This window comes from Enhydra lutris, unplaced genomic scaffold, assembly GCF_002288905.1.
Source record: "Enhydra lutris kenyoni isolate GAN:26980312 unplaced genomic scaffold, ASM228890v2 scaffoldscaffold7, whole genome shotgun sequence".
Classification (NCBI taxonomy): Eukaryota; Metazoa; Chordata; class Mammalia; order Carnivora; family Mustelidae; genus Enhydra; species Enhydra lutris.
Genome location: NW_019154091.1, coordinates 34,778,971 through 34,792,550, shown reverse-complemented (window position 1 = coordinate 34,792,550; position 13,580 = coordinate 34,778,971). Strand labels below are relative to the sequence as shown.

At 41.1% G+C, this 13,580-nt stretch overlaps 1 protein-coding gene across 1 annotated transcript in view; it reads left to right on the top strand.

The window, feature by feature from the left end:
• Window positions 1-5,696: 5,696 nt before the first annotated feature.
• Window positions 5,697-13,580, top strand: part of LOC111142142 (inner nuclear membrane protein Man1) — a 62,064-nt gene continuing 54,180 nt past the window's right edge. Inside the window, exon 1 of the mRNA XM_022495125.1 lies at window positions 5,697-7,224. Within this exon, the coding sequence (XP_022350833.1) occupies window positions 5,697-7,224 (1,528 nt within the window). The remainder of the gene's footprint in view (window positions 7,225-13,580) is intronic.

The window sequence follows — 13,580 nt, the reverse complement described above, 5'->3', positions numbered from 1 at the left end:
AAATGACTCTATAAAAGGTACAAAAATATATACTATAAGAAAATGCTTTTAGGAAGTTTCAGGTTTGTAAGAGATCTTAATGGTCAAGCATTCTTATTTCCTCATTTTAGAGAGGAAGACACTAGAAGAGAAAAGGTTAAATGACTCATTCTGTGCAGTAGAATCTTCTGTTAGTGAGGCACCATGGTGGGCTAGGAAGAACAGTGAACTTAAGGCCCGACAACCTAGGAGTGATTTTGGATTTCAGTCCTTATTAGCTTTCAAGAAGAAAAAATGATCAGACTTTCTTGAGCCTTAGTTTTCTCATTCACAGAACAAAGATAATATTGCTTGCTTATTATGGCTGGTGTAAAGATCAAATGAGATAATGAAAAATTTCTGTGGACTATGAGGCAATATAAAAATATAAACTCTTACTACAGTTGATGAATTGCAGAACTGGGAATAAAACTCAAATCTCCTAACTGTGAGATGCTTGTCCATCATGTGTTAATGTGAAATGCTCTCCATGACTTCTAGTACAGGACTTAGAAATTCATCTTCTTGCATAGGGTAGAATGTAATTACCAATCACACATGTGTTGTTGACTCAGATCATATGCCCATTCTTCACCTGTTTGAGTTATATACAGAAAAATAAAATAGATGCTCTTGCTACATAATTTTCTTGGCTAATTCTCACAGGAACATAGGATAAGGACTTTGTCCAACGTTTCTCAATACTGTGTTGTATTTTCAGCCTGTTTATTCTGGCGTCCTCCTTAGAAGCAGTGTTAGTGTTGAATAAAAGTTAAGCAATTAAAAAGAAAAATAAACATCAGGAACTTTGTAGATCAAAACTTGTGAACACATCCTTGAGGCACTTTAAGAGAAGTTAAGTGATAACATCACTATAATATTGTGTTACTTCTTTGATCTGCTAAAAAGCTAAGTGATATAATCAGTTTTTTATTTCTGAGTTTTCTTTCTAGTTGCTGCATGTGGCAACAAAGCTAAGAAATAGGTTAATTATAAAAGCTTTTGTCCTCTTCCTCACCCCATTACAGACTTCCTCTTTAGAGTGAGTAAGAAAAGAGGCAATGAAGTTTATTTTTATATATATTACTGTATGATTTAAAAAAGGTCTTCAAGAGGTGGCTTGTTGTAGTGGAAAGAACATGGAGTTTGGATTCTGAAGTTACCAGTTTCAATTTTCCATCTGACTCTTTGGGACTGGAATCAAGTAACTTTTCTAACCTGAATTTCTTTATCTGTAAAAGATAAAAACCAATAAAACCTACCCCCTGGACTGTCAGAGGAGTTTATGGTATCCCCCAAATAATTAAAAGGCAGTTAAAAATGAAGATCACATTAGGAAGATAAAATAAAATTAAAATCATTTAAAAAATGAAGCATATAAATATAAAGTTAGGAAATGTAAATGCAGTCAGCAACAGAATTAATTTGTAAAATAGAGGCAATGGAGTCCCAAACAATTGCTGTGACTGGGCCACAGACCTGAGTCTGAACTTCCTTGCTATTGTCCCAAAGAGAAAAACACGGCTAGTCACCAAAACAACAGTGTTCATCCACGAGGTGAAACGCAGATTAGTAGTTTTGTGGCTCCTCAGAAAATTAAACATTGAATTACCATCTGATCTGAAATTCCTAGGTATGTACTCAAAATAATTGAAAACAAGTATTCAAACAGATACCTGTATACCAGTGCTCACAGCAGAATTGTTCACAAAAACCAAAAGGTGGAAACAACCAAAATGTCTATCAATGGATCGATAGATAAATAAAATGTGATATATCCATGCAATGAAATATTATTCAGCCATAAAAAGAAATGAGGTACTGATCCATGGTACATCTTGGATGAAACTTGAAAACATTATGCTAAGTGTAAGGGATCATACACAAAAGGTAACATGTCCTATGATTCTGTTTATATGAAACATCCAGAATAGTTAAATCCATAGAGACAGAAAGTAGACTAGTGGTTGCCAGGCCTGGAGAGAAGGAGAAATAGGAAATGCCTGCTTGATGGGTATAAGGTTTTCTTTGGGAGTGATGGAAAAGTTTTAGACATTTGTAACACATTGTAAATGTACTAAGCGCCACTAATTATGTGCTTTAAGTTTTTATTTATTTTTAGTTTATTTTCTAAAAGTTTTTTTAAAAGATTTTTTATTTACTTATTTGAGAGAGAGAGAGAGAAAAAGAGAGAGCGAGCGAGCAGGGGTGAGGAGCAGAGGGAGAGGGAGACGCAGACTCCACACTGAGCAGGGAGCCTGATGAGGGGCTTGATCCTAGACCTGAGCCAAAGGCAGATGCTTAACCAACTGAGCCACCTAAGTGCCCCTATTTATTTTTTTAAAGATTTTATTTTTAAGTAACCTCTGCACCCAACATGGGACTAGAATTTACAACTCTGAGATTAAGAGCTGTATGCTCTACAGACTTAGCCAGTCAGGTATCCCTAATTATATACCTTTAAATGGTTAATTTTATGTGAATTTTACCTCAATAAAAAATAAAACAAAGCCAAAGCAAAAATAAATGAGTTGCTAGAGCAAGAATAAATGAAAAAAGTGTAACTATTTCTAATAATAAGACCACAAAGGACATTCTTTAAGGAAACAAACCCTCAGCAATATCTTTATTTGAATATAGGGTCAGGTTTCACTTTCTTTAGAGGGTCTTCAAGATCAGTTGATGTCATGACTATGAAAGGGAACATGGTAAGAGGCGTTTTTACTGGAAACGAGGGGGAGTATAAGTGTTAGTAATCCAGCTCTCGCTACAATTGTCTCTGATGAGTGGCAGAGATAAAATTAAGATGGCATAAGGCAGAGAGAGATAAAATAAAAAACATCTAGAAGAAGAAATGGACCTGCCTATCCTTCTGTAATCCATCATAAATATTTCCCTTAGTTAGATTTTTAGGAGTTATGGAGCAAGAGTTAGTTTGAGGTTGCATTCCCTGTAAAGTATGCGCATGCAGTTTGCCAATTTATAGTTTTGTGCTTTCAAAGTTAGTCAGTCTGGAAGCAGGAGGAAGAGCCCCTGGTAGATGAGGAGAATTGGAAGTGAGTAGTGACAATGCTGAGGTAGTAAAGGTTGTCTTGAGAAAGTATGAATCTACTCAGATACCCAAACAAGGGGTAATCATTACCTCAAATAGTTTCATGCAAAAAAATCGTGTCCTCAGTATCTCCAGGGAGGACAGGTTTCTGGTAGACTACATGAAACCATGTATATGTGGAGTTGATATGAGACGTAGTTTTCATTGCTATGACTATCTGGCTTGTAATAGCTAACGTGTAAACAACAGACTTCACACAGAGTATTCAGTCATCATTCTCAACCAATACTTGCTGAATGTTAATTGTGGGCCAATGAGGGCAGACAATACTAGCAACATTTTAGAAAAGAGTAAACTGAGGTTCTGAGAGCCTAAGATTTGCCCTAAGTCATAAAACTTAGACTTACAACGTTTGGTTCCTAGTTCATTCCAAGCCTCGTTGCTGCCTCCAGGGGCTGAAATGACCAAAAACTATTGTTACCAAAGCCCTTCATCTTCACTAACCATTAAATGTGATTATTAGATGCCTTGGGCAAAGTTTCGCCATTTCTGTTTGTCTGTGCAGTGGCATTTTCTTTAACTAGTTACATGGTGTTCTCAGGAGCCACACTACCAAACGTGCACAATGCTTGGCTAACATTTACTCAGTACACATGGTATGCTTAGGTGTGGTGTTAAGCATTATGCAGACATATTCTCATTGAATCCTTAAAACAGCCTTCCGAGGATGTCTATCATCCCTCTTTTGTTTATACAGCTACTAAGGCTCAGAAAACTTAAATAACTTGCCCAAAGTCACAGGTAGAAATATAAATATTCTGACAATCCTTATAGGAAGATATTTAAAGGTTTATGAAAATCAGAGGCCAAACCAACAGGCTCCTATGATTCCTATCTGAAGAGCCAGTAGAGTATGGAACAAATATTGAACTAGGTATCAAAGCAAGAGACAGAGCTGGGTCCATATCCAGCTTTGTTTACTTCCAAAGCTCACCGATTAACTGCTCTGCTATACTGAGACCCAGGTCTGGAATATTTGTAATACTTTGACTTCTCACCCAGACAATTATGGCAATAAATTCTGGGTCATTATTATCATAGTGGATAAAATTTATTGTGGCTAACACTCTCATAAGTGCTTAACAATCATTTACATTTCTAAATTTTAAAGTCTCCTTATGAAGGACAAGGAAGTGCCCCTCCATATAAATGTTTTTTTTGAGGAGATAGTCAGATTTTGCTAACAGAGGTAAAATTACAGGTTACTGAGTGTTACTCTGCTGTTGGAATCAAAATGTTGAGAAGTTTGTATCTGTGCTTTTGACTAACATATCTTTCCGTTCAGATGTGTACAATGCAATAAGGTAAAATAACTCATTCGATGAAAAATTACTGTAGTGTGCTAGGTGCTACCAGGTTAAGTGCTAGGGATTAAGTACTCTAGAAATGTCAGCTCTGCCAGCTTTTGAGGAAAAGAGAAGTGATCATTACCAAATTGGGCAAACTTCACCTCTCTGGTATTCATTACCTACTGGTTAAATGAGGTGGTGTACCCAGATCTTTATGTTTCTTGTTTTCGATTTTCTGTTCGGATTTCTTCTCCTCATTTGCCACTTTTTCCATGTCAAAACAACCATCTCATATTATCCTAGCTTTGCAATTCGTTAACTAGTTCAACAAATGTTTATCGAACTTCCAGTATGAAGAATCACAGGAATAAAGTTGCTAATATTAGAAGCTAGGTTTCTCTGCTCATGGAGCTTACAGTTCAAATAAGATAAGAAATAATTAAATAACTAATAAAAATAAAAAAATTATTAACAATTAATAACTACAGGTTGGAAAAGTACAAAGAGGGAAATGAGATGGAGCATTGTCTTTTTTTCAGTCACACAGTGACGCAAATGATAAATGCTTTCAGTTACAAAAATGACCATCTATCAAGGTTATGAGATTTTAAAAGGGGAAAAAAATGATACAACCAACTGAAGAATGAATAGCCATTACTCCGGAAGAAAATTGTGCTGGGACTGGTTTACTCTCTCCTTTCTTTGTAATAGAGGAGAGGCTCCTCAAAAAGAGCAATGAGAGAAACTCGTTTTATTTTTTTTCTTTTGTAAGTCAAGCGGAAAGACGAAGTGAAAAGAAATCAGGACTCAAGGAAATTGCTAACCTAGTCTGGCCGTGAGGATTTCTTTTAATCTTTCTAGGTTCGGGAACTGGGTGGCAAGAAAACTAATGCCTTGAACTTCAAGGCAGATTTCCTTTCAATTATTACTGTCTGGTGGCAGGAACCTGGGAAGAGGTCAAGGTGTGGTTTAAGAAGAGGCAGCTCCAGGGAAAGGCACTTGGAAGGGCAGGACAGAGAACAGCGGGAGAAGGCGACCGAAAAGAGGTTGAGAGTGCGGTGACGCTCCTAAGGTGAGAGAGTAAAAAAAAACTCTCCGCCTGGGGAGCCGCGCGCCGCTCAGGTGGCCTTTTCCCGCTCAGGTGAGCTCCTCCCGCGCCTCCCATTGGCCAAGGCGCCCGTGGCGCTGGGAGGGCGACGCAGCCCGGTCTAGTTCAGGGTCTAGGGCGGCGCGTCACTTCCGGTAGCGCGGAGCTTGTAAAACACCCTGGAGAGAAAATGGCGGCGGCAGCGGCTTCGGCGCCTCAGCAGCTCTCGGATGAGGAGCTTTTCTCTCAGCTCCGCCGTTACGGCCTGTCTCCTGGCCCAGTGACGGAGAGCACCCGCCCGGTCTACCTCAAGAAGCTGAAGAAGCTTCGAGAGGAAGAGCAGCAGCAGCACCGGTCTGGGGGCCGCGGCAACAAAACGCGGAACAGTAATAACAATAACACGGCAGCCGCCGCGGTTGCGGCGGCGGGACCGGCGGCGGCCGCCCCGGGGCTGGGGATCCGGCCAGTCTCGGGCGATCTCTCCTACTTGCGGACTCCTGGGGGCCTGGGCCGAATCTCGGCCTCGGGCCCGGAGGGCTCCTTGGGAGGGCCCGGGGGCACCTCGGCTGCCCCCACGGCTGGCAGCAAAGTGCTGCTGGGCTTCAGCTCGGACGAGTCGGACGTGGAGGCCAGTCCCCGGGACCAGGCCGGCGGCGGCGGTGGGAGGAAAGATCGGGCTTCGCTCCAGTACCGCGGGCTCAAACCGCTGTCGGCGCCCCTGGCCGCCAGCGAGGTGACTAACAGCAACTCGGCCGAGCGCAGGAAGCCCCACTCGTGGTGGGGGGCCAGGCGGCCGGCGGCTCCCGAGCTGCAGACCCCGTCGGCGAGAGATGGAGCCGCGGAGGACGAGGAGGAGGAGGGGGAAGACGGAGAGGACAGGGACCCAGAGGCCGAGGAGCCGCTGTGGGCGAGCCGGACCGTGAACGGCAGCCGGCTTCTCCCCTACAGCTGCCGGGAGAACTATTCGGACTCGGAGGAAGAGGACGACGACGACGTGGCCTCCAGCAGACAGGTATTAAAGGACGACTCCCTTTCCCGGCATCGGCCCAGGCGGAGCCACAGTAAGCCTCTCTCTTCGCTGACTGCTAAATCTGCCGGCGGCCGGCTGGAGACCTCAGTTCAGGGAGGGGGAGGCATCCAGATGAATGACAGGGCGGCGGCTGCCGGGAGTCTAGACAGGAGCCGAAACCTCGAAGAGGCGGCGGCGGCGGCGGCGGAGCAGGGAGGAGGGTGTGATCCCCTGGACTCCAGCCCCATTCCTAGGTACCGTGTCAACGCTAAGAAACTGGCCCCTCTCCTGCCCCAGCCACTGACTGACATGGACTCAACCTTGGATTCGTCCACAGGCTCCCTTCTTAAAACCAATAATCATATCGGCAGTGGGGCCTTCGGTGCGGACTCCCCCAGGATTTTTTCCAACAGCCTCCCTCCCGGTGCGTCGGTGGCTGCCTCTAGTTCACTCAGGATCAATCACTCCAATCATACGGGCGCCAATCATACCTATCTGAAGAACACATACAACAAACCGAAGCTTTCCGAGCCCGAGGAGGAACTTCTCCAGCAATTCAAACGGGAGGAGGTGTCCCCTGCAGGGGGTTTCAGTGCCCACTACTTGTCGATGTTTCTCTTAACTGCTGCCTGCTTATTTTTCCTAATATTGGGACTGACTTACCTAGGAATGAGAGGGACAGGAGTATCCGAGGATGGAGGGCTCAGCAGTAAGTATTGAACCCTGTGGGGTATGGAAACAAAGGGGGTATTGCTAGGGGTCTGTTGTAACCACCCTGGGCATTTTACACCAGGAGACTCTGTCTGCAAGAACATGTTTTAATAGCGACAGGGCAGCAGATCGGGTGCATTAGTGTCGTCTTTAAGAAAGAACATTAGTACCATTATCAGAGCGATAATCCCATGCCTGCTTTTAAAAATTTTCTGTATGATCCATTGGGGAATTCGGAACATCATATAAAAGAGCAAAATATTACAAGTCTGTTAGTAAAATGCATTTACGTGTGTGACTTAAATTTTCCTTTTACCCTTAAATAACTGTGGGCAGGCAGATGGCAGTTACTTAACAGTATTGGAGTATTTTGATTGTTATGGGACATCATAGATGTTTTTTCAAATTGAGTTGTGATTCTAAAAGGCAATGTAAGAGTTCTTGAAATTGCAGTTAAATATTTTGGAATATTAAGTTCTGTAGTTCTGTATTTTCTATAGTTTCTATATTTTCTTTAAACAAATATAGAAGGTAGGAAGACACAGCTCAAAATTGATTGCCCAGGGGGCGCCTGGGTGGCTCACATGGTTTAGTGCCTGCCTTTGGCTTGGGTCCTTGATGGGTCCTGATCTTGGGGTCCTGGGCTTAAGCCTTGGACTCGTTGGGTTCCTAGCTCTGCGGAGGTATGCCTCTCACTTCTCTGTCTCCCCCTGCTTGTGCTCGCTCTTTCTCTTTCTCAAATGAATAAATAAAATATAAAAAAAAAAAAAAAAAGTAGTGCCCAGGCCAAAGCATCTTGCCTCATACCCCTGAAAAAGTAGTGGTAGGTCAGCGCAGGGCAGGGCAGGGGTTTACCATTTATCTGATACCGGTTTTTAGGCCCTGGCATTTACTTGCTCTAAAACACTGTGGGCAGGTGTGGTGTGTTCATTCATTCATTAAGCTGGCATCATCATCTGTGCTGTAGGATAGAAGGATACAGCAGTGATAAATCAGAGTATTTCTGTCCTACAACATGAGGATAGGTACAGATCATTTTGTGTTCTGTGAAGGAAATAAGGATGGAATAGTTGGTATATGCTGCTTGAGAGATAGTGAGAGTAACCAGTCTTTGAGGTAAGATCTGAAGCAGGAGGAGACAGCATTGTAGGGAGACAGGAGAGCACTCTGGGCAGAAATATTGCAAGAAAGGTCTTGAGTCGAGCAAGAGTGTTCCTATAGGTTAGAGTGGTTAGAGTATCTTGAGCAAGGGGGAGTGAGCAAGAGTTTGAGCCTCCCTTTCCTTATCAGTGAAATGATGCTGATATCGATTAGAATGATGCCTACACAGATTGAAAGAGAGAAAGTAGATGTAGTGTGTGATGGACTGCTGAAGATAAAATTTCTCAGTGTTAGGGCCCTCTCTCCACTCCCCCTGAAACGTCCTACCCTTTCACCCAGCATGAAGTCATTTTATTATGATTTGTGTTTATAAAATTAGCCTTACTTTTGTTTGTTTTGTTTCAAAATAGTCAATGTGCAGTTAGCAGATTTACATAAAGAGTAGGAATTAGAATGGTGTAACGTTTGACTCGGGTATAGCCATTTCTAAGATCATCAAAGAATAGTTCAGTACTCTGTTGCTTAATTAGAGGAGTAAGAAAAGGCCTGAAACCCAGCACTCACTTTAACTTGCTCCCTGGGAGCAAGAGTGATACATTGTGTTCTGTCTCAAGTAATTTGGGAGAACAAGAAATAAGGTCACACTAGAAGTTAAACTAGTAAACTTCACATAAATTAATGACACTATTATTACTGATGAGCACAATTCTCGATTAAGGTGACTGTCACATCTTTCAACTCACTGTTAAGAGGAGTGAGTTTTGTTTTCTTAAGTACGAAAATTTTGGTTGGAATAGAAAGGGATAGGACTGCTAGGTTTTAAGTAGCCCCTTCACCAATGTGGGAGGAAAGAAATTGTGTTTTTTGTATTTTTTAATACATGGTAAAAGTAAAGTAGTTTGGGTGATGGAAACAACAGTGGCTAAGAGGTAGAGGATCTGGGGTCCTAGGACTTGTCCAAATGACTTAGTTCCTTAACCTTTGAAATCTCATTCTTCTATATTAAATAGGAGTAATAATTTCTGCTGTCTATGGGGTTGTTGTAAGTATCACTTGAGATAGTTTATTAAATAACCATAAAGTGGTATTATTCAAAGTTTAGATAAAATTTGTTGTATTCCTGGTAAACTATGGTATATATGTTAAGAGAAATAGTTAAGTCATTTCTGTAAATATTTAGTAGTGTATTTCTTATTCAGCATTTAATTTTTATTAAATTCCATTAAAAATACAATGTAGACATTGATATAGAAATTTGAATCAAAGTGTAATGAATCCTTAACTGTATTGTATATTTGATTTACTGAATACTCTGGTGGAAAGACGTGCCTGCTAATTCAGTTAGTCTGCACACCTAACGGTGAATAACTTTCACTCCCTATATTTATGTATTCTGAATCCTTTGTCATAGTATAATGGTTAACCAGAGCTTAACCATAGGGTTCATTGGTCAAATGGTGTGCTTAAAGAAATAGTTTTGCTTTGAGTAGTAATTTTACCAGAAGATTGTAGGTTATTTATGAGAGTAAGCTTTAGTAAGCTTTTATTAGTTGTCATTTAAGTTATGGGTAACGTCTAACAGATTGGCCTTTTAAATAGTTCTTAAATCATTTGGTCTTTGAACATTTTTTTACCAATACACTTGTTTTATTAATTAGATTGCTTTTATTAGTTAAATTTCTATGAGTCTCTACTTCCTAATCTGTGTAACTAGGGGGTTGGAGTAGATGATCCCTAAGTTCTCTCTAGCTTCAAGGTTTAAGAGTCTAACTTTGTACTGTCCTACCAAAACGACTCAAGGATCAGCCTGCAGTGAGAGCAGGTCATGACAACCCAACAAGAGAAAATGGAGATGCAGAATAGATTGACTGTCTTGGGTTCATGTGGTCATTAAATAAAAATTGTTTTCCAATTAGGAAAGGCATGCTTTTTGTAGAAATTTTGGGTAGAGATCTATGAAGCAAAAATGAATAGGTATTGTATACCTCTACCTTCTAGTCTCCCATTCACCCCTGGTATAAATAAGTTCAGATAATACCTCTCAAAACTTTCTTAATGCTTTTCATGTAAATACATACAATAGAGTACCTGCTCTGTGCCAAGCACCATTTTAAGTGTTTGGGGGATGGGGAGAGGGAAGGGGAGATGGACAAGTAAACAAATAAGGATTTGAGAGAGCGATAGTTGCTAACACAATTAATGATAGTAACTTTGCCGGGGATAGAAGAATATGGAATATTACAGGTGAGCAGGCCTCTCCAAGAAGGTAACGTTTGGACTGAAACCTGAATGTCTTGAAGGAACTAGCCATTGACAGGGAGAAAAGCACTCCAGGCAGAAGTAACAGCCAGTGCAAAACTCTCCAGCAAGAACTGGCTTGGCAAGTTGGAGCATCAGAATAGAGTGGCTGGTGTGGCTGGGGTATAGTGAATGAGGGAGAATGGTATATGAAGAAGTTAGAAGTAGGCAGGGGGCCAGTTCATAAAGGACCTATAGGCCTTGAGAGCTACAGAAAGGAGTCAGAATTTTATTTTAAAGTGATGTTATACTATACCTATCCTGCGACTCATTTTTTCACTTAACCTTGTATGATGAGTAATTTTCTATACACCAAGTTTAAGTACAAGGCATAAGTTAAAAATCTTACTCTCCCCTGGTCCCTAGAAAGGATGAGAACATTCTATAAAAATGTTAAAATCTCTGCCACCCTGAAAATGTTCTTCAACCCTGTGTTCTCCAGCTGTTACTGTCCTCTCAGCCAAGATTGGTATCTTTCTGCTTCTGCCATTCACTCAACCCATTTAGTTTAGCGTTATCATCCATTCCTCTGTAACCTCTTCTTCAAGACACAAGTTACTCAATTGCCAAATGTAAGAGAGGCATTAAAGTTCTTAGCTTCGCCTCTTTGATCTGTTCAATTCAGTGATAACTCTCTTCTTCCTGGAACTCTGTCCAGACTTCTGTATCATTACTCTCTCCCAGTTTTCTTTTACTCATGTCTGTCTTGTGTTTTAAATATTGGTGGTCTCTAGGACTCTTCTTGTCTTTGGTTCTATCCTTTTGTATAGTTTCTGGCTAATACCTCCTGATTTTATATTTTTGCCTTAAATGTTCTCTTCTGAGTTCTAGACTTAGCTCTTTGTTTATTGGACAGTTTCTTCTGGGTGTTCCAGAAGTACGCATCCTCTGTACTTACTGGCTTTCCTTTCGCCTTGTTTCCCCAGCTGTGTTCCGTTTTAGTTAATAGCACTTCCATCTACCCAGGACTCAAGCTAGGAACTTTGAATTTACCTAGAGCTCTTCCATCCCTTCATGCTCCTACCAAACTTAAAACCGCAATCCAGTTGGTTACTAAGTCCTGTAGTTCTATCTCCATAGGTCTTTTGAATCTTTTTCTCTCCATCAGTGTTGCTGTGAGTTAGTCTTTTGCCTGATCTGCTTTAGTAGTCTTCTATCAGGTGTCCCTGCTTCTAGGCTGTAGCTCTTCAATCCATTTTCAGTGCCAGAGCAATATTTCTTTTCTTTTTTTTTTTTAAATTTTATTTATTTATTTGAGAGAGAGGCAGTGAGAGAGAGCATGAGCGAGGAGAAGGTCAGAGGGAGAAGCAGACTCCCCGTGGAGCTGGGAGCCCGTTGCGGGACTCGATCCCAGGACTCCGGGATCATAACCTGAGCCAAAAGCAGTCGTCCAACCAACTGAGCCACCCAGGCGTCCCCAGAGCAATATTTCTAAAACATAAATGCAGTAATACACTCTCTTTCTCTTACTCGTTGGATAAAATCTAAATTCTTTGGCTAAACTGTTTATGTTCTGACTATGCCTTCTTTTTCTAGCTTCATTTCCTAACAGTTCGTCTTACCACTTACTCTCTGGATAAATTGGAGTTTTCTGGTTACTTGGTGTTCACTGAATATATCATAAAATTTCATGCCTTTATGCCTTCGCACATTATTCCCTTCTTTGGGAAGGTTGCCTCTGAACTGCTATTCATTCTTAAAAGTGTATCCACCTCTGGATATTTTCTCTGACTCCACATACTCCTTACCCAGGGGTTTGGGTATACTCAAACTCTGCTCAGGATCTTATACATCCTTCACAGCATTTATTATAAAGTATTATAATGGGGTCCGTCCATGGTGCCAGTTCGATTACAGTTCCTTGAAGAAATAGTTCCACAAGAGGAGTTGAATACACTGGTAAGTGGCCCAGGCTTTACATTCATCTCTGATTTGAATCTCATTTCTCTCTTACATCCGTTCCATGACTTTACTAGAAGATACTCCGTTCCCTCATATTAAAAAAATGAGGATGATAATACCTGCCTCAGGGTGGCTTTCAGTATTATGTGAGGTAATGTATGTAAAGTTTTTCGTGATGTTAGCCTGGCGTAGGGGAATTGCTCAGTAGACCCAAGTCACATCAGTATCCTTGGCACAAGTTCATTCCTTCATAAATATTTGTTGAAAATGATCGCATATCAGATATTCACTTTACATGCACTGATTAACTCATCATCAACTCAGTAATTGATTACCTACTCAGTACCTAACAATACTTAGTACTGGGAAGGATGCAAAAGAAATCTCATTCTTGCAGAAGCCTCCACTCCACTAATAATAGTCACAAAAATGGTTAAGAAGTATATCAGGTATTAGGTGATAAGTGCCACCCTTTTGTAAAAGGGGCGAGTTCAGTGTGAACTGGATCAGCCTCAAATGATCAGAAGCTCTGTTTCCAAATTTGGACTTGATTCTGTAGGTTGAACAGTGGGAATCCATGGAGGTTTTTAAGCAGAGGACTAGCATAATCAAGTTGATTTTTTTTTTTAAAAAGACTTTATTTATTTGAGAGAGAGGAACAGAGTGAGAGAGAGCATGAGCTGGGGGAGAGGCAGACTTCCCACTGAGCAGGGAGCCTGATGCGGGGCTTGATCCCAGGACTCTGGGATCATGACCTGAGCCGAAGGCAGATGCTTAACCAAATGAACCACCCAGGCATCCCTGTAGTTGCTTTTTAAAAAAATATATTCTTTTCCAAGTAATTAGACTAGAACAAGTGGCTAGTCTAAAACTTGGTGTGTATAATGAAGTAGGCGTAAGGATTTCGAAAAATAGTTGTTTCCCTCATTCTTGAGGAATGAAAGCTGAACATTATATTTAAAGTTTTTCGAAGTTGACTATTTTGTAAGGAAAAAAATATTCTAGGACTTGGAGAATATTCCTGGGAACACCAGAAGTTTGTATATCCCAGTT